We start from the raw sequence: 21172 nt of genomic DNA, 5'->3' as shown, positions 1-21172 counted from the left end.
CATTCATTCAGCTCATCTCCCAGGGAGCGCCGGTGGTCAGGGAAGCTGGCTTGATGGGGGACCTCTCATCTGAGCTTGGACTGTGTTAGGGGTCAGAACCCCTGCAGTGCCGCGTCTGGCCCCCTGCACATATTCCAAGGCAGTCTCAGTGGGTGGCTCGCTCACTGCAGGCCCTGACACAATCCCCTGGGAGTGTGACAGAGTGGGGCTGGTGTAACAGAGGGGAGGGGACAGTGGCTTTCATGAGAACCACAGGGCTGGGGAGCACAGCCTCAGCCAGGGGCACGGCCATTGCATGTGAGCACGCACGGGCACAGGCTGAGGGTGGACCATCTGCTGGGCCCCCCACCCTCTGTCAGAACCCCACACGCGTGCCTGTCCCTATGAAGGCAGAGAAAAGCCTCAGCTCCCCTGTCTGCGGAGCTCCACCCCGGCTTAGCTCAAGACTTCCAGAGAGAATCTGCTTAGTGATGGCTGTTTCTCCTCGCCCGAGCTCCTGCCAGCCCCACAAATAAAAGCAACAGGGTGATCAAAGGCCCTGTCTACCACCTCTCAGGGGCAACCTCTGAGCAGCAGCAGAGAGAAATAATAGCCTTACTGCACCTGTACCTTGCGGTCCCTGCAGGGGGTGCCCTCACTTAGCCTGATCTGCCCTGCAGCGAGAGGGGTTGAGAGCCTCAGGGGAGGGGCTGGGGCTCCGCCCCCCATTGCTTCAACAGAGCACACGAGGTTCAGGCCCCTCAATGACATGGAGCAGTGCAGGTTAGAAGCATGGTCAAATAAGCGTCAGGGTGCTCAGACACTCCTGTTACCCAAGGGGCCACCACTCCCACGGCAGAAGCAGCCCCAAGCACTGCCATTTGTACCACACCTGCCTGAACTTTGAGCTGTCCCCACTCCCACATGACCCGACAGATAGCGTGAGCCTGGTGTGATGCACACTGTGCCTGAGTCCACTCGCCACAGCCCACAGAGCCACAGGTCCTTACGCTGAGGCACCCAGCTGCAAATAAAACTGTTTAGCTGATTCCCCAGGATGCGTTTTGCCAAACACAGCCTAAGAAAGTGGTAGCGATTCATTCCACCAGACGTAAAAGCCTCAGCACAGGAATGCGAATGTGACTGAAACCCTAAAGTAATACGATCCTTTTAAAGTTCATTAACTCTGATAACAGATACCAAATATATTGAAGATAGAGTGCCTGATAAAGACTTCAAAAGAGTAATGATTAAAAAGCTCAAGGAGATTCAAGAGAACACAGTTAAACAGCATCAGAGTATGAATGAAGTATTCTGCAAAGAGAGACTTTTGTGTATGTGCTGCTGAAGCGGGCACAGACATTTTTGAAAAAGGACCATCTATAAAACTTAGAAATTAAGAGGCTAGACTTTTAAAAATGTTGAAAACCTCAGACTAGATCAAGCAGAAGAAAAAATATTGGAGACTGAAGAGAGGTCTTTTGAAATATCACATTTAGCTAGAAGCTAAAGCGTTCTAGGTCTAGGGACACTGTTAGAAGATAAAGTCTGTGCTGTCAGCATTCCCAGAGAGAAAGAAATAAAAATAAGGGCATAGAAAACCTATTCAGTGAAATAATAATAGAAAACTTCCATAATCTTGTGAAAGACACAGCTGTTCAGATACAAGTGGCTAACAGAACCCCAGAAGCATAAAAATCACTTGATCATCTCAATAGATTAAAAAAAAAATTCAGCACTGTTAAAACTCAACATTCCTTCATAAGGAAGGCTCTGTACAACTTAGGGACAGAAGGGTCACATCTCCACAAAGGCTGCATATGACAAACTCACAGTCAATCACATACTGGGTAGGGGAAACGGCAGGCATTTCCTCTAAGATCAAGAACAAGATAAAGCTGCCCACTGACTGCTCTTATTCAATATAGTACTAGAAATTTTAGCTAGAGCAATTAGGCAAGAGAAAAAAATACAAAGCATACAAATAGGAAAGAAGCAAATTGTGCCTGTTTCTTTCTATATGTAGAGAAAAACTAAATGTCCCATCAAAAGACTACTAAACTGATAAATTAGGTAAAGTACCAGGATATAAAGTCAATTATAAAAAACCATTAAGACTATTAGAACTGATAAATGCAATAGCACAGCAGAATAAATAATTAAGACACAAAAGTCGATAGCTTTTCTATGTACAATAGTGAATTTGCTAAGAAATGAGTCATGAATGCAACCCTAGTCAAGACAGTCACAAAAGAAATACAATTCCTAGGAATGAACTAAGGGCATGGGACACCCCTATAGTAACTGAGAAACCACAGGCACCAAAAGGTAGAAAGACCTCCAGGTTGATGGGTTGGTAGAATTAATGTGTTTAAATTCATGCTACCCAAATGGACCTAGAGATTCAATAGAATCCCATCACTATCCTTTCTGATGACATTCTTCACAGAAGAAAAAACAAACACAAAAACCCTCAACGCATGAGGAGGCACAAATGACTGCAAATAATTGAAGCAATCTTAGAAAAAAGAAAAGGGCAAACTGGAGGAATAACAATACCTGATTTCAAAACATACTACTGAGACACAATAACAAAACCAGCATGGTACTGGCACAGAAAGACACGTGGACCAGTGGATGAGAACAGTGATCCCACGCATACAGTGGTGACAGGGGGAGCCAGGGGAGCAGATGAGACCCTTCAGGAGAGCTCAGGGAGGCCGAGCCAGGTGGGAAGGCAGTTGGAGATCTGGAGGAGCCACAGAGAATGAGCTGGCTGTCAGTGCTAATGATTATAGGGGGTTCCAAAGGTGCTGGAGAACGGAGACCTGTGACAGGATTTTGTACCATGCTGACAAGGGTGATCTCTGGGGGACACTTTTACTTTCTTTTAAACTCTTGATGGAATTCAGATTTCAAATGCAGTATGCCATGAGAAAAGAGAAATGAGGCAGAGCCGGCGTGTTTTCACAGTACAGACATTCCCGCGCCGTGTGATTGGAGAGGGCTTTCCGCACACCGTCCCCACCCGAGAGCACCGTGTACCTCTGTGCTCTGCCGCTGAAACAGCCACCAGAAAGCCAGGGTGTGTTCCCAGGATGGACCTGAGCAGGCGGAGCCCTGTGATCCGAGGTGGCTTTCCAGGCTCCGCGTGTGGGGAAGGACCTCGAGAGGCTGGGCAGGCTGTTTCCACCCTCCATCAGACAGCAGCTGCTGTTGATAATCGAGCGCTTTGTGCTGACACTCTGCCCGGCAGGCAGGAAAGTGGCTCTGAGCCTGGCGGCCTTCGACTGTCCTCCTTTGTAACCTCACCAAGCCTGTCTGGGGCCAAGAAAGCAGGTGGGTCCCCGTCACTCCTCTCTTGGGATTTCACGTCACACGTCACATGTCTCCTCTCTTTCCCTCTTGGCCTGCGGAGACCCCACTTCTCTATCCCAGAAGCGTCCCCAGCCCCAGCCTCCACAGTTAAGGTGCACTCAAGACTTGGGTCTCCCCCACCTCCTGCAGCTGCCTTGAAAATAAACCTTTTCTTTTGCAGAACTCATCCCAATGACCAGCGAACTGTGGTGGTGGTGGAAATGGACCTGGTGGGCAACCCCACGTCTCTTGACCTCCACCAGCCTCTCCTGCTTGCTGTGTAGGTGTGAGAGTGTCGCACGGACTCTGGACTCTGCCCAGTGCAGTCCCCCAGGGAATCAGTCCCCGGCGATAGTGTCCCCTCTGGGACTCCCCCACCATCCATGCAAGCTCCTGCTGCTGCTGAGCAGCCTCCCTCAGTGTCCCCAGATGTCCGACACTCAGTGTGTCCAAACTGACCTGGTCACCGTGCCACCCTCTCCGTTGCTTCCATTCCAGTACAGACATCTCCCAGATCCACCCTCGCCTGCCAGTTCCACTACATGCTCTTCATCTGGGCCCTCACATCACTGGCCTCAGCTTTTGCATTTTAACTGTCCACATTTTGAAATAAAATCCATCTTTAAAACTACCCAAGTATATTCTCCAATTCAGATAGTTCACATTTCCTGATGCCATCTGATGATATAAACTTTGCTTGGCACAGAAAGGTCTCTCCCTCCTTGGTGCTGGGAATAGGATCCCGGGGTCTGCAGACATTGTGCACACCCAGAGGCTGGGTGGAGAGGGCCCCTCCGGAGATGCTGCCTCCCCTTCCCAGCGAGCCTGTGACACAGCTCTCCTGAATTGGTGTTGTCAGTTTCCTCAGCCTGGGAACTCTCCTCACTCTGGTGAGGTTGTTCTTGTCACTCAAGGCCTGGCTGAAATGTCATGGTCTACGGAGAAGGTTCTGGGACGCAGCTAAGCAGACGTAACAGACTGCCTGCTTCCGATATTCACCACCCTTTGCCACTGGCCTCTGTGTTTGTTCCATCACCTGATTTCCCTGTCTCCCCTGGGAGCCCACGAACACACTCGCAGAGCCTCTTATTAGGAAATCTTAGACCCCAGTCACTGAGCGAGGTCCCCGGATCACAGAGGCACGTGATCAGTCGGTGGAACCTAGAAACCACACAGAGCCCCCTTCTTTTTCTTTTCTTCTTTAAAGTTAGTGACTCAAGTGAGTTGATCCAGACTTCCTCATCCCCACGTATCACAGACTAACATAAATCATATAGCAAGAGCAGACCTTTCCTAGGCCAGAAACAGAGAAATAAGCCTCGTTGTACCATGGCCACTGGACTAGGTCTCCTCAGTGACCACTCCACGGCTTTACAGAGTCTTAGGACACTCAATTTTCCCTTTACATCCTAATTTAGCTTTCCCAGATCAGTAAGTTATCCTCAAGAGACAGATATTTTAGGGGAACAATTCACTTAAAATGGGTTTTAGGTGCAGATACTTCAAGGAGGGATTTTGACAGGGTATGTGCAGATATTTTTGTCAGCATAGACTGTTTAATAAGGAAATGTTTAGCAGCAGGCCAATTAGATAACTCACTTAGTGAACTATGTTATCTTTCATGTTAGATTTAAATAAATCCTAGATGGTAATCACCGAGATCATTAACACTAGGGAATGTTTCCAGAAGAAGTCCAGAGAGCTAGCGGAAAGCCTGTGGTGGCGAGCTTAGCCCCAGCTGTAACAGCGTGAACAGGGTAGAATTAAACCAGAATGAGAAGTGTGTCAGTCTGGCTCACACTTGTATGGCTCACTGTGGGGACTGAGCGTGTGTTTTAGTTTCTGCTATGATGCCAAACTGACACCAAACTCCCAATGCAATTAAATTGTGGCAGGAGCCACAGGCCACTGCAGGACCCGAGTGTGTAAGGGGCTCCTCTAGGCTTAAATCTGAAGGGAGAAAAGGTTGCTCAATCCACAGGTGCAAGGCAATAGACATAGTTTATATTTTAAGAAGGATATTTTTAGATGCTAGGCTAAAATACTGTCTATACTTGGGGAATTCATTTTGAAATGGGGGAGGTACTGCTTAGACATAAAGTTATGACTACTTTCAAAAAATAGTCACAAACAGCCTCTTTTTAGAAAAAACAATTCCTGTTAACATGGTGCACGAGCAGGAGGAGGGAAGACAATCTACTCCTGATGGGACAACTGCTGCAAAGCAACCTGGGAAATACCCACGATGCCACGTAGAGTGCAGAGTTCCTGGGTAGGTGGGAGGTCTGCTTATTGTGGCTCTCCTTCTGTCTGGTGCAAAAAGAGTATTTTAAATTGGAGCTGTGGGCTGAGAGGAGCTAAATTGAGTATCTGCACAAAAGCCTGGGGACGATTTTGTGGCAGGTGAGGGGCAGAACTCAGCTAGTACTGCCTTGTTCTTCCCTCGTGCCTTCCTTCCCGCTTGGCCATGCTGGACTGGCCTCCCAGAATGCAGTGCGCCTCAAAGTTTTGTGAACTCACACATCCTATCCTTACTACTCATAGGATCTCAGCTACGAACATTTTCTAGAACTCTAGCAGTAATTAGACAAGCTACTACTATGGAAGAGCATTATACATCAGTTAAAAACATATGCAAAACCAAGGCTTATTAGAGAAAGATAATATTCATGCAGATTTTACAAACCGTGTCTTTAGGGTGGCCCAATAAGTAGAAATATGGGGACCCATGCTTGTCACTTTTCATGCACATGGAGAGACTGGAAGGTACCATTCCTAAAGGAAGGGGAGGAACAGCCTAGGACCAATCATTAGAATTAACAGAACCAGTGACAAAGATATATTATTACTGTTAGAATCAAGATTGCTTAGTAAGTTTAGAGCAGTTGAATAAAAATTATGTAGGCAGCAAGAATAAAGACTTGAAGTCAAGCTAACCCTATCAAGCATGCAGCAAGTGAAATTAGTGAGAGACTGAGCTATCTGCATATTTCAAAAGTATATTTGTCTCACTGTATTGAGGGCATCCTGAGGTGCTCTTAGGGAGGCGCAAGTGTTAATAAAATTTGAAGCAGTAGTATCAGAATTCTCACAAAAATTTCTCTTAAGAAAATATTTTGGTCATGTCAGCTGTCATTTGAGAATGGGCTACAGTAATTATTTCCAAATTTAAAAACTCCTAAAAAAGGAGCCATGGGGTCCCCATCTTTGTATCTGTTGTCTTTAATAGTCTCACACATTCTTATAGCTTCTTGCATCTCCAAAACTGTTTATCTTCAACGATCACAGCTGACTTGCTGCTTGTAATTGCTGTCTTGGAAAAAAAAGTAAAACTGAAAAAAATCTTACCACAGCATCCCGCCTGGTCCCTCTGCTGTACTCACCTGCCGTGGGCTGTGCACGGAAACCCAGTGCTTAGCCTTGATTGAGCCAACCAACAACCTCTTGGTCTGCATCTATCCTGGCCAATGGCCTGCACTGAAAGGTGGGCACGGGATTCTGGAGCAGCCAGGTCCCTAATGTCCAGGAGCCTCGTCCCTAAGGAGGGGCAGTGCCAGCCCCTCAGCTCTGCACAGGGCAGGAAGGGGCGGTGTTTATGGTGAGGTCAGTGTCAGCAGAGGAAGGTAGTCTCCGTGGCCCAGCCGTGTGGAGGCCTGGTTCCCTCTGCCTGGATGCAGCGGGCACCCTCCCAGGATACGAGCCCCACCAGCTCCACAGGGAGCGTGGTGCAATGGTGCACAATAGACTGAGGCTCTGCGCTGACTATGGACGGTGAACTGGGGGTGTCTTTCCTCACCTGATGTGGATCAAAGGGGAGCAAGAACACAGTGGGAACAAAGCAGAACCTCTCTGTGCTAAGGAAGCAAACGCTTCCCAAGTAGAATGAATGTCACGGGGGTGCGGGGGATTAACTTTCAGGATTTATTAATTGAGTTGACCGTTTAGCCCTGGTGAGGTGCAAGTAATTTCACGTGTAAATGATCAAGCTGTTCAGTGTCACACAGAGAAGGCACTCCTTTGGTTTTAAATGTGGCCTTTACTGGGCTTGAAAGACACACGCGTGCAGAGACTTCCCGCCCCAAAAGTCAGGTCCACGGGCTCGGAATGCAGTGGGAATGCACTGACGCCTCAGTGCAAACCCCTGGGAAATGTGGGAGATGGGGATTTGCGTACTGCACCGTGGTCCTCAGGAAGCCAGGCTTGGGAAGCCACTCAGGATTGGAGGGGCTGCATCTCAAGACCGAGCCCCTCCCACAGAAGTGGGAACATAGGCCTTCCTGGGAGCACACGTCTGAGCCACCTCGCAGTGGACACCGGCTCAGGCTGGGCTACGTGTCTGTCTCTTGTTCCAGGAAAACAACTGCGAGCCCAGGCAGCACGCTGAACGCTGTGAGATTCTCCAAAGGTAGAGATTTGTTTTTTGGTACTGGGAATGGAACTCAGGACCTTGTGCTTGCCAGGAAGGCACTGTGCTGCTGAGCTAAGTCCCTGGCCTTCCAAGTTACTGATTTTTTATTCCAATTATGCCAGAGAATTCAAGCCTAGGGAGAGACACTGTGTGATCTTCCATGTGGTCTGGACTGAGGGAGTTTGGCTCGAAGAGGGATCCTGGGAGGTCTTTGTCATGACTGGACACCGGGGTGACAGCAGCCCCAAGCGAGGTGACAGACACAGGTGGAGAGTCTGAACAACAGAAGCTGAGCTTTGTGGGAAAACATGGAGATGGTAACCAGATGAGCGGCTTCCTGGGGTCGGGAGGGAGGTGTACTCTGACACTGAGGGTTTTAGGGCAGCTGAACTATGGGTGGCATCATAGTAGCAGATCCTTGCTGTAGGATGACGACACTGAGCAAGACCCTCACATCCACTGGGGGCTTCGGGTGAGAAGGGTGTGTTGCCGTGGGCTCATGGGTGAGGGGCGGCCATAGAGGGTGGGGCAGAGTATAGGGGACCTCGCTGTATCTTAGCCTCAGATTTGCTCTGCACTGGACACTGATCTGGAAACCATCATCTTTAATAACGAAAAGCTGGTCTCATGGGTGCACGGCTTCTTCCACTAGAAACGAGGGACTCAGAAGAGGCTTAGCATACTATAAAACTACAGCTGGAGAGATCCTGGTGGGTGGGTGTGTGGCTGGTGGTCAGTTTAACACCTGCTGACCTGCATCAGCATGGTGCTGGGCATGGATGGCCCCCCTGAGGACTGTGCCAGCATAAAAGGGAGACCTGGCAAGGAAAGAGTGGCACTGTGGGGTCTCCTGAGTGGTTTGTTTTTTTGAGCTGTTGGTTCTCCTGATGTGGACTCAGCTGCTCTCATCATTGGAGGAGCTCAGGACCTCTTTGTTGCTAAGGATCACTGTGGTGCTTTTCAGGGGAGCCCGGGTCCTTATTTTGAGCATTGCTACTTGGCTCCAGTGCAGAGCCCTGAACCTCCTGGCACAGATCCTTTACCCCACTGGCATAGACTTTCTAGCTTCCACTGCTGACTTTTGGGCCTTCCGAGTGCAGAGCCATGAAACAGACTTGCGTGAGTCCTTGTCATGGGCTCTAGGCCTCCAGCTGGACTTGTGCAGGACATTGCTGTGGGATCCAGGCCCTTCACTGGATATTCTAGTCTTTAGTGTGGTGGACAGATTTCCTGTACTTTCTTGTATTTAACTCTGGGTGACCACCGTCAAATAATATTATACATTCTGTGTCCTGTATGTAATTATTCTCCTTGCAATCCCTGACTACAGCACTGGGTTTGGGGGAGCTAGGATGGGGCAGGAACCTCTGGAGTGACCTCAGAGACCTGATGTTTGCTGGCTGAGACAGCTGACTGCATTCACCAGGGCTTTCTCTGAAGGTGTTGCATTTTGCTGTGAGTGTCTGAACCTCAGGGCTTTGTTGGCAAACCCTTCCTAAGGGTCAGAACCTTTAATGTCTTCATGTCAGGAGGAGAGGAAATCTGACGGTGGGAAAACAGTGTGGAGGCAGTACCATGTTCCCAGTGGACCAGCTGAGGCGGGGAGTGCTCCTCTTAAATCCACAGTCACGTGTGAGCCACAGTGAGGTGGAACCATGCTCAGAGGGCCCCGAAGTCTGGGGACGAAAAAAGAGTGAACAACAGGGAACCACAGTCTCCTTTCTTTCTCTAAGGCCTTAGGCTGGACAGGGGCTCTGAGGTAACAGGCTTCTCCTCCACAACAGGGCTAGGAGAGACCTCACTCTCAGGGCTGGGATCTGTGGATTTGCTGGGCTGGCTCTTAAAAGGGCAGAGTGTAGGCAGAGGTAACTTTTTCTCTTTTAGCATCGTAGCACGTTCAGAGTGTCTGTATTAAACCCGTCCTGATCTCCACCCCCTCTCTATCTCGTAGGAAATGTTCTCTTGAATGTGCGGCCTGCCTGGGTTTCCATAGTCTTAAGTCTTCGGCTGTGTTTCCCCCAGGAAAGCTGTCTCCGCTCCTGGAATTTGGCGGGAAGCAGTGCTCACGGCAGGCTCAGCCTCTTGCAGGGTGGAGGGGAGGAATGTCCCCCAGGGGCCTCCAAAGCACGACTGTCCAGGACAGGTGAGCAGAGGGCCAGGGAGCTTCAGGTTTTCCAAGGCGCCTGCGGGTTCTCTTCTCAGTGGAGTTTGGTCAAGGTCTCCCTTGGTTCGCTCCTTTCCTACCATAACTGAAGTGTTTGGGAGTCCATAGAGGTGGAATCTTAAATGCTAAATGGGTCCTCTAAGGAGAATTTTATAAGTTACTATTTAATCTAATACATTTAGTCCTAGATACCTAAAAAGTGAGGGCTTGCGGGATGGTATCACTTAAGAGAAAAAACTGCACGTTACAAATCACAGAAAATGTGTAAAAAGAAGGGATTTCACTATAGTCTAGGTCTTTCAATAAAGCAAGTTCAGGAAACTGGAGGTCACCTCTGGTATAAGTGCCAGTTCTGGCTGAGCTTGGGGAAGGGATGCAGTGCTGTGTGCACAGGAAGTCCCTGCCCTGGCTGCCTGATCCGAGGCCGCTGCCAGCGTCATGGTTAGAGAATGCCAGGCCTCCTCAGGGCTGCAGGGGGCAGTCTTGAGCCTGCACCTTGCAGGCCAGCCTCTGCCACACGGCCTGGCCCCTTGCGGGTGCTTTATGGTTTTGTCTTCCTCAGCAGAAGGAGCTCTTGAGTGATTTGTGGGCCCTTTCATGGAAAAGGAAGATATGCTCAACCATGAATGTCAGAAGATGGAATTAAATTTCAGAATTTATTGCTGGAGCAAGCCGCCTTTTGCCCTATTGAAATGCGGGTGAATTAGTGCGAAGGCTATGGAGCCACTCACGGCTGCCCTAATTGGTGGTCTCAGGGGAGCAGGGGAAGGCAAGGACTCCCTGCCCTGGGACAGACCTGGCTGGGCCACAGGAGAAGGGACATCAAGATTAGCACATCCGTTCAATGAACTTCCGGCCCACAGCCATGAAACTGATAATTCTGATGAGACTCTGAATCTAGGCAGAGATTCGCCCCTGCTCAGCAAGTCTTTTTTTTTTTTTTTTTTTTTTTTTTGAGAAAAAGTATGAATTATTAGGATGCATATTACAAAGGAAATGCTTAACAAAAGAAGAAACAAAGTGCTTTTCAAGAATTCCTAATGCTTCAGCAGGACTCATGAAATCCAATGAATAATTCACAGGAGCCATCTGAACATCTCCAGGAGGGGAGATCCAGGAGCCCCTCCCCAGGCACTGCTGTCTCAGAAACGGCTGCTATCCATGTCTCCCTCCTGAGACTGTCAGCCCACTGGGGACAGAGCTGGAACATCCTTCAGTGCCCACAAAATGTCAGGCACACAGTAGGTGCTCAGGAAATTCTGGTTTGCTCGAGCAAACTGTGAGTGAGGGCACAAATCCCAGGATTTGTCCTGCATGAATATTTGGTAAGAGTTTACCTTTGAAGGAATAAGGGGACAGGAAGGAATTGCTGAGCAAATATAAATAAGATTATAAGTTGATGCTTATATTCACTTGTCAGCATATGTTCAGAAGACTAAGCTCTGCTTATGGCATCTAAGGCCACTTCTGTATGCGGTGCACAGAGATTTCTTGATATATTACTGTAAGTCAGTCATTTACTGATTGAAGAGAGATTTTAACAACTCTTTGGTCCATTCATTTCTCTACTTACTACAGTTTTTTTTTGGGGGGGTCTTTTTGAGACAGCATCTCACTGTGCAGTTCAGGCTGAATTTGAGCTCACTTTGTAGCCCAGGTTTGTCTTGAATTTGGAATGATCCTCCCGCTTCAGCCTCCTGACTGCTGGTATTACAGGTATTACAGGTGTGCCACCATGCCCGGCTCATTACTACATTTTTATTGCAGTTGTAAGGTGTAAATTTCATTTATGAAGGGCTATCATGTTGTGAACTTGGAAAGTGGAAGGGTAGACAGATGTATCCTTAGCGGACGGGTCATCCGTTTCCCTGTGTGTGGGCATTGCTGTGCAGTGGCTGCCTGGCCATCTACTGTGAGAATTCTGCATCTTCCTCCTTAACCCTCCTGGCTGCTGAGGAGTGGGAGGCTCCTGTGACAGCTGGGCTGTGTCCTGTGTTCCATACACCAACAACTGCCCTGTTGCTTTCTAAGGGAAGGAGCAGGCCAGACACGAAGCAGGCCTGGAGAGCGTGTTTGCCTTATTTAATCAAGTCTGAACCGTAAATGTTCCCCAGGCAGATGCCCCTCTTTGGTGTGAACTGCTTGAGTGGGGATTTTTTGTATCCGCGGGCACTTCTCTGTACCTTGGCCCTGGGTAAGTGGCTCACCTGTCGAACCCCTGGAATGCCAATGGAGGACCCCTGTATTTCAAGGTGGGGTGTTAATTTATTCCTGTGCAGTTTTACAGTCATGGTGCACACTTCCTTTCCTCTGAACCTTTTGGACTTAATTTAAGTGGTGCCAACCAGGGTTCCGGAGCACACCACACCTGATGCCTCCTCCTCTTGTGCTCTTTCCCTTACCAGGTGAAGTGTCCTTACTGCTGCCTGTCACCATGTGGGGCGGGTGGGGGAAGAACCCAGGCTTTCCACTGAGTTCATAACCAACAAATGCTTATCATGAGGACTGGAGCTGGCGCTGAAGCATCTACCTTCTGAGCTCCTCTTTCAAGGACTTGAACTGTAAAAGCAAGGTCTCCAAAGTCCTCGTCATTTCCCAACTCCCCTTGCAGCTGCTTTGCAGCCTGGAGGTGTAGCCATGATTTCTGCGATTTCCCTGGCTGCGGGTATTGGTTTAGGGTATTGAGTTACACCTGGGCGCTGGCTGGGGAGGGAGGTGTCAGCTGACAGCTGTTTTATGGTAATCTCGGCTGGCTTATTTGCAATGTGTTTATTTCTCTCCCGCTCACTGGGATCCACAGTGATGTTGGCGAGTCAGTGATCTGACAGTCTGCGTCAACCTTTTCTTCCTTTCTGGTACCTGCACTTATCTGGCTGTCGCAGATTGCCTTAAGAACTCCCAGCTTGAGTTCTGCATTTTCTTGACTGAGATCAGCTCTTCCTTGACAAGTCCCGGAGTCCAGATAAGGGCGCTGCTTGTAAGTGGCTCTGAATTCTGAGTTCTGTGGGTGTCAGAGGGCACACTAGTGGATGTCACTTAAAACCTGCAACCACTGTCATCCTCTTGTGTCCCCATCATCCAGACCCCATTTTCCAGGTTTGTGTAAGCCTGCAGGTTCCCTAACGAGTTAAGCATGGCTCCTGCAGACCCTGCTACCGCTGTAAGTCTTTTAAGGATGAACATAAGCCCAGTTTAGGGTCTTACACAGCAAAGGAAGGAAACAGGCAGAAAACGTTCCCCCTGGACAAGGTGGGTTAGAGTCTTGGTTCTATCAATGAGTACCTCAAGTGTTTTTTAAATTGTTATCCTGCTTTATTATCTTCTGAAGAACTTTATTAAAATACACTCTAGTTTATCTTAGACAAAAAATATTCTGTTTCATGATTCAGTTTAGCCCGTTAGCACTGTCCTGAGAAAGGCCTGCTTGCAAGGCGAGCCCGGGGATGGTGGCTGGGAACATGACTGGTAAACAGTCCCCTACACGAATGCGAATGGTGTCGGCTCACTTATAAGGCTGCGGCTCACGGTACTGAAACTGCTGTACCCGTGATGCCCGGCAGCTTACAGCTGCTTTCTTTCTGGGGGCCTAGAGTTTTGAGAGGCTCCCAGCAGAGAGCGCTCTGCAGACCAGCGCAAGTGAAAAAACCAAGCATGCACTCTGGGTCACTCAAGAATTTTCGAGGTCTTTAGTGCAGCTCTGTGCTCAGGGCACAGTGCACACTGGGTGAGGCTCCTCTTTGGAGAGAAAAAACATAAAGAAGCCCAAATGTGGATGCCTTTTGACTCTTCCTCTTCGGGCCCCATTGTGAGCTATCATCCAGAGCGGTAATAAATCTCAGCAATGATACAACTCTACTCTGTGAGCTGGGAGTGCTCCTAGCAAATCTCTGAATGTTAGAGTGGTCTTGGAGAAGCCCAACCTCCGCACTAGTTGTAGGAAATTCCAGATGTAGTGTTGGATGGCACTATCCCCCAAAATGCTGGCTGCACCCTGAATCTCCTTGGGTTCTCCGGGCATCTGTCAGTTTAGCTTTTCCAGATGCAGGATGTGTATCGGGTTGATGACTATTCTTCTACTTTCCTAAAGAACAGTGCTCTCCTCTGCTCAGATTTTCATTTTGTGGCACCATTTTCAAGCTTATTTTATAGTGAATTCCATGCCCATCTACTATCAAAAGTCTCTGGTGAGCTGTAACCTTTCTGGTAGGAAAGTCTGACTGAAAACTTAGAAGAAAATCCATAAAGCAGCGGTGGCTAAGAATATTGACAACTGGACCTCGAAAGTGTGTCCCCATATTTAAAAACATTCTCTGAGTTGGCTGACTTGAGAGCCAACTTGGCCAGATCTTTCGAATGATGTTCATGAGATAACATTGGTGTGATCTTGACTTTTTGTTTTGCTCTAAACCTGTTTTTATTTTTATTTTTTAATTTAAGGTGACTCGGCCTGCAGTGTGAACCGTGCCACAGTGGGTCAGTAATGATCTCTGAATGCTCACTGTACCCAAGCAGCTGACAATACAGGCCAAGCAGCAATTCTATGAAAGCGTGAATGGAAGGGCACCTGACTCAGGTTTGCTTTTTGAAGATTAACTTCTTAGAACAGTAAAACTCCATCAAAATCACTTGGCATAACCAGTAGGTCTTGCTGTAAATTACACATTTACTGGGAGGTACTTTTAAATAAGTGACAGACTTTCACGGGTCACTTTGATATTAGGGTATCAATTAAGGCTCTAGGGTGTAAAAAGTTATTCTGTTCCAAGAGTTCAGATTTTTTTTTAATACCAGGAATCAAACTCAGGACCTTGTGCTTGCCAGGCAGAGGCTGTGCCTCTGAGCTACGACCCTGGCCCAAGTTCAGATTCCTTACAAAGGGATAAATGTTGGTGCCATTTAGCAGAATCAGGCTTGTATTTATCACTAATATCAATGTTTAAAATATTTCACTAGATACAAGCATTGAGGGGGGAACTCGGGATACAATATTTCCGTGGGCATAGAGCGAGCACTATAGAAGCTTCTCATGTTTTCTGACTCGATGTGAGAGACTGCTGGCTCTTTTTGTTCAAGACACTGGAACCAAAATGTTTTTAACGGCCTTTGAATTCAGATATTTTAATTAAACTCATGAGACTCATCTACCCTGCTAAGTCAGTAGGTAACACCTGCAAAAAGCATACACTGAAAGAGAAAAGTGCTCTGACATTTTGGGGGGTTGGGGGCTGGACACTGAAGACAGGTCACTTTTTCTAGATCCCCTGAGCCCATTACTCAGAGCTGCAGTCAGCTCTTTCCCAGAGGACACTGCTATCTGTTGCTCTGTCTTTACTGATGTCTGTCTCTCTTTCCAAGATGGTGTTTAAAGGCCAGCTCAAGCTTTTCACGTAAGGAGCTCTCAGCCCATTCTGATCCACCACTTATGCTGCTGGTGGAGCCCATCATGGGCTGCAGGGAATAGAGAACTTCAAGCATTTCTGAAGGCAAATCTAGGAGTTAACGTGCAGTCTAAAGCCTTCCTCCACAGCACACACAAACAATACGGGAATGAATTTTTGGAATAAATGCCTAAATGCCAAGAAATGACCTGAAGTTAACAGTTTAAACCTCACATCCTGAAGATTCCTCCCTGCTTGTCGCCTGGCCCCTCAGTACACCCTGTGGGACAGTCCCATGCATGAGCAATTGTAAGCAATAATTGATAAATTACTGTAGACTCAAATGAACAGGACTATCCGCCAAATCGCGAATGTTTTCATAGATTAGGGGCGCCGGGTCTCCCCACACACTCAGAGATGCCCTGAAGGTCACACGTTGGATGTTTTCAACGTTCCCTAATCTAGTGCGCCAAAAACAAAGCGCTCACACACGTGTACATCCTGGGCTTACATATGCATAGGTACATCTGTATCTACTGATACCTAAATATACATTTACATAGAAAGACAACTGATGTAATTTATAAGTAAGCTCAGGCATTTTACAGTACACGGAAGCAACACACGAGAGAGAATCGAAACGCGAAACGCACCATACTCGGGGACCTGTCCGGTGCCTCTCTTGAGCAGCAGCCGCACTCTCCTTCCTCCGGATTTGATGAGCTCTATTGCTCTGGCGTGGGTCATGTCTCTTGTGCTTTCCCCATTGATTTCAATGATCTGATCTCCTACCTGTTAATGAAAGAAAAAGGAAGTCAGCCAAAGAGGGTTTTTCACTCAAGTTACATTTCCGACAGAACTCAAAAGCAGAAGGGACCCTAGCAAGCCCGAGTTTCCTAAGACGTCTGAGCAGGCTGGCTGCAGTGTGCTGCTGCTTAGATGCAGCCCGGATCTGACCGCTCCCCCACATTCGATCTGCCTTCATTACACCACGCTCCTGGCCATGGGAGGTTTACACTTAGCCGGAAGCTACTTAGCATTTCAAAACAATTAGAAGTCTCATTCCACAGTTCACAACAAGCTGGCACCTTTGCTTTAAATCAAGAAGGAAATATTTCAGAACTTTTCACTGACTGCAGCCCCACCTTTGGCTTAGTGCACTAATTCAGCCTGCTGGAAGGAGGGGCTGGCTTTTGTGCATCGCTCAGAAATGTTGGTAAGCATCTTTTAAGTTTCCCTGGGCGTGACTGCAGTATTGCTTTCATTGTAGACAGTGGTTGGTTGACATTGAAGTTTGGTGAAGAGTTTCCCGTTGTAGTCCCTTGAATTAAGGAGATCCTCTGTTCCCCACGCATGAATAATGGGCTCTGTAATGTTTGCCATGCTCACACCTGGTTGCAGAAACTGGTTAAATACCAGTCTCTCCTGATTTGCCCCAAACGCCTGGGTTCCATGAGCAAATCCTATTTAGCCTTTCTGAATAGATATTTGGAATAAAAGAGGTTCGCCCATCACGTCACCCCCACAGGACCTTATTACAGGACTCTTGGACTTACAATGTGTCCCTGTCAGTACAAGTTACTTCAGATGAATTAGCTAGAGAAAAGCACAAAGCTTAGCAAAAATGTCATTCTAGCTGGATCTCTTAAGCAGAGCAGGTCTGAGCTTAGATTCTGTAATGAAGACAAAACTGCTGCAAAGTCACGCAGGAGCACACTGTGGGCTAGAAAAGACCAGAAACAGGAGCGGTCACCACAATACCAGAGGGCTGGAAATAAGGAGCACGGCAGAAAGAAAAGAGGTGGAGGAAAAGAACAACATGCGTCCGTTGTAGCACACATTGTGATAACCTAGTTCTCACCAATGCGTCCCCTTCCTGTTCTGTATGCACCGTTTCAATAGAGATTGAAATTCCATCTCCAGTAAAGACTTAAGTTTGAGCTCCTTGTAAATCCCCCTCCCTTCCTATCTTTCTAGGTTAAGTTTCTACTTCCTGAGAAAGCTGTAAAAGCCTTAGGTATCAGTTTCCTGTAACCCCCTCCCCTACCCCTCATCCGGCTATCTGTAATAAAATGTGTTGTTCTTTAAGAAATGCTTAACTTCAAGGAAATTACAGGAAGTTCTGTAAGGCCCAGATGCTATCTAACTGGGTCAAAGTTTGCAACATTGCTGTGGTTTTGGGCTTTAAAACCCAACCTTTCTAGCTGTAAGACGCACAGTCTCCAAATTGGCTCCTGGAGATTGTGACGCCAGGCCTGGCCTAAAACAAAGCCTTTGCTCCCCAAATTTTAATTTCTTGCTTTCTTGGGTTTTATTCCGGGGTCTGAGCTATCACACAGATGTGACATCTCTCCTTAAAGAGGACTCTCAGGGCTCCTTACCTTTTCCGGGGTGGTAAAGACTTCCCTTTGTGGGCCCAGCGGCCTTTGGAAAGCACAGTATAGGGGGAAAGGACTAGGGTGGCCTCACTGGTGTGACTTCCACATTTGCTGGAAGAACCAGGAAGCCGGGACTAAATGTTTTGCAGGGCCAGCACCCTTCTTTAGCTTTTCCGGATTGCCTCCTTCCTTCTGAGGTAACAGGCATAACCTGCAGCTGAGTAGCCTGCCAGAGGCCGAGACTCTCAATGCCAGAAGTGGGGCAGGACCCTTCCTCCGGCTGCCCCCTCCCAGCCCCGCAGCTTCAGGGCACTGTATGACCTGATGGAGCGGAAAACAGAGCTCCAAGAAATCACCCAGAGTTCATTCCCGCTTTGGCTGTCTTCCGAGTGCCAGATTTTCGCAGGTTTGTTTGGTTACTAAGCATCTTCATCCGGGTGCCCCATGGGCAACTCTAACCGGGCTTCAGCAGATGGGTGTTCCTGGCTTTCTCCACCACCCTCCCGGAACCTGTGGGCACCCGGGGTCCTTGTGTCCCCACATCTCCGCATCCATCCCTGCGCTCATGTGTGTCCCACAGCTGACCGCTCTGGCCGCGTCTTGCTTGGGTCATTCCTACACTCCCTGCTCCTCCGCCCTCCTCCTCTGCTGCTCCCCAGCACCATGGATGTTCTTGGGAGGGACGTCATCCTGAAGGTGTCACACTCCCTGGGGCATCCGCCCCTTCCACATACTGCTGCTCTGTTCTCCTCTCTTCCCCGAAGCCTGGAGAGCTCCTGACCTCTCCGAAGGTCAGTCCGGCAGCTTCTCCGGTGCTTCCTCAGCCCTGTTCAAGGCGCCCTGCAAGCAGAGGTGTCCGGTCTTCTCACTCGCCACTGCTCCCCCCATCCTGCCTCACTGTGCATTTGTGACGCTCTTTCCTCCTCGTGTTCCCTCAGTAAACGCTTTCTGAGCACCTGTTATGTGCCAGAGACTCCACGGCAGAGAGAGATAAATGGTATAATTTCTATTTACAGTAAATTCTCAGCCTTCTTGGGGGAGAAAGTGGGTAAGAGAATTGCCATTCGATACATCTTTGCTATGACAGATGCCCTCGTCAAGGCAACAGAAATGAGGGACACCAACTCCAAAAGTGGGGAGCCGAGGAGAGCTGCTGGGAGGCGGTGACTTCTCAGCTGAATCAGCAATGGCATCTCCCCAGGGGAAAAGCACTGGCGATCAGGAGTTTATTGTGCAGCTAAGGAGTTCACGCTCTTTTCTGAAGCCAGCAGTAAGGCTCTGAAATCTTGAACCAGGAAGTAACTTGGCTACAGAAGCAAGGGTTTATGTGTCCCCAAGACAGGACCATGTGGAGGACAGTGCAGGGACAGGAGGGAACCAAGGTGTGGTGCTGAGCACAATGGCTCTCCAGGTGACGCGCATGGAGGCTGGGTCTCACCCAGCGGTGCAGCTCTGGGCCTGCTCCCCGCATCTGTGCCTGGATGAAGTGTTTCTAGTTTTGCTCAGTGAGAATCACGAGGGAAGGGGAGACCAGCTCATGCTGCCCCAAATCAAACTGTGACAGTCACTATTACCTGGGACACTTGTATCCTGAGTCTGGTGTTTTAACAAAAAACTGTGCGAGAAAGCAGGTTCCAGGGATCTGGTGCTGTGTCAGAAATGGGGGCTTCTTTTGTGCTCTGGTCCCACTCTTGAGTAGAGCAGGGCTTGGAAAAACTGGTGTTTTCACTCTCTCTGTGTTTATTTTCCCTTGTCTGCACAGGGCTTATGAGGATTAAGGGAGCAAAGGCAGCACGGAAGAGGGGGGCCTGGAAGATGGGGGGAAGGAGGAGGTAGAGGAGCGGAGGGTCAGGGGCTGCGCTCACAGCTCCTGGGTGAACGCTGAGGGACAGGGCTCTGGGAAGTAATGTCACCTTCCATGCAGCTCCTCCCAGAAGGAAAAGAGACCAAGTGATACCAAGGGGACCCAGGGCCCACAGCCCCTCATCGAAGAGCCTTTGGTTCTCCTGAGCCTCCTTCCCATTCCAAGGGGCCAGTCGGGGGAAGCCCGCTGACTTCTGATATCACTGGGAGCAAAGAAAGTTTGGGAGTAGCGTAGACACCACCAAACTCAGGGAACACTTAGCGGGAGGGAGTGGATGGGTGCGGGATGGAATGGTTCCTGCAGACACAGACTCGATCACCGGGGTGTTCAGGGATTCTGGAAAAGGGTAATTCATCCAAGGTCAACTCCAGGGCCAACAACCTCAGTCTCAGCCTAAAATCCAGGCTCCTGTCTCTGCTGTGACAATGTAAGTTATGAAAAGACTTGATGTTCCTTCAGTATCAGCATCATGTGTAAACATTGTCACTCCCTACAGATTTTTGGGCTGTGACTGCTTTCCTCTCGGTGCTGGGGAGAGGTTCTCTGCGGGCCCTTTGACCTCGGCTGGTCTAACTGCAGCTGCTGCGGTGCGGTCAAAGAGCATCGCTTCCGATGACACCTCTGGGAAGGGAACTTGATGAAACCAATGGGAATTCACAGCCCTCCAGGGGGAAGAAAATGACCAGCCTTGACTCCCATGTTCTCCGTCTATATTCTGTGCTGCAGAACTGTCTTCAGCCAAACCTTGTTTCTAAGAGGGATATTTAATGACCCTCCTGTGTTCTTAGAGAATTGTTGGTGTCTCTCATTCCAGCTGGGTTTGGTGGCACATGCCTACAATCCCAGCACTCTGGCAGGCTGAGGCAGGAGGATTGCAAGTTTGAGTTGAGCTTGGGCAACTTAGTGAGACTTAGTGACTTAGTGAGATCCTGCCTCAAAATTAAAAGCTGGGAGGAGAGCTGGAGATGGGGCTCAGGGCCGAGACCCTGGGTTCAGTCTCCAGTCCTGAAAAAACTACATTTCAGTTAGAATTGAGAGAGATGAGAGAGGAGGAAGAAGGGAATGTGACAGAGAAAGAGAGGGAGACAGAGTAGAGATGGACAGAGAGGAAGAAGAGGAGGAGGGGAGGAGGAAGACCAGGGAGGGGAGGGAATAGGAAAAAGAGAGGACAGGAGAGGACAGGAGAGGACAAGAGAGGACAGGAGAGGACAGGAAGACTCAAAACCATTCAGGAAGGTGTGTGTATAGTTTTCTGTGGGTCAAGGAGATATCAATTTTGGGAAAGTGACCAAAGGACTTCAGAGGAAGACATACCTTTATCTGGGGTCACTTGGGGCCCCTAACAAACTTAGAGGAAAGCTGTTTCTCAGGTTGAGGCAGCTGAGATGACTGCTATCCCTCTGCAAGTCTGATAACTCTGCATTCCTGCTCACGCATTCCTGCTCATACATCACAGCAGATTTCCTTTAGCAAAAATATCACCAAATCCTTGAGCATGCTTGAGGCTCTGCATATAAATACATTTTCTCTTTTTGGAAGGCCAAGGTAGGTAAATGGAAATGTTCATTATTTCTTAAGTGATTAATAATTCAAGAGGTAAGAACACTTTTAAACTTCGTACTGCACGTGTTTTTGTAGCAAGTC

General features: G+C 48.6%; 1 protein-coding gene and 1 long non-coding RNA gene across 15 annotated transcripts in view; one reads left to right on the top strand and one right to left on the bottom strand.

Annotated features, from left to right (window-relative positions):
* Positions 1-3982, top strand: part of LOC134472469 (uncharacterized) — a 60723-nt gene extending 56741 nt beyond the window's left edge. For both annotated transcript variants that reach the window (XR_010042292.1, XR_010042293.1), the window contains exon 3: positions 3518-3982. This is a non-coding gene — a long non-coding RNA (uncharacterized LOC134472469). The remainder of the gene's footprint in view (positions 1-3517) is intronic.
* Magi2 (membrane associated guanylate kinase, WW and PDZ domain containing 2) overlaps positions 1-21172 on the bottom strand; it is a 1223070-nt gene that overhangs the window by 31738 nt on the left and 1170160 nt on the right. For 8 of the 13 annotated variants that reach the window (XM_063233871.1, XM_063233916.1, XM_063233891.1 and 5 more), the window contains one exon: positions 15940-16078. In XM_063233871.1, the coding sequence (XP_063089941.1) occupies positions 15940-16078 (139 nt within the window). Of the gene's footprint in view, positions 1-3024; positions 3301-6022; positions 6134-15939; positions 16079-21172 lie in introns of those variants that run through there. The other 5 variants (XM_063233884.1, XM_063233908.1, XM_063233935.1 and 2 more) reach the window with 4 other exon arrangements.

The sequence above is a fragment of the Cavia porcellus genome, unplaced genomic scaffold, assembly GCF_034190915.1.
Source record: "Cavia porcellus strain 051 isolate PalLab524CR breed Dunkin Hartley unplaced genomic scaffold, mCavPor4.1 scaffold_2, whole genome shotgun sequence".
Classification (NCBI taxonomy): domain Eukaryota; kingdom Metazoa; phylum Chordata; class Mammalia; order Rodentia; family Caviidae; genus Cavia; species Cavia porcellus.
Note: the sequence above shows the minus strand (reverse complement) of the source record. Positions and strands in the feature narration are given on the sequence as shown.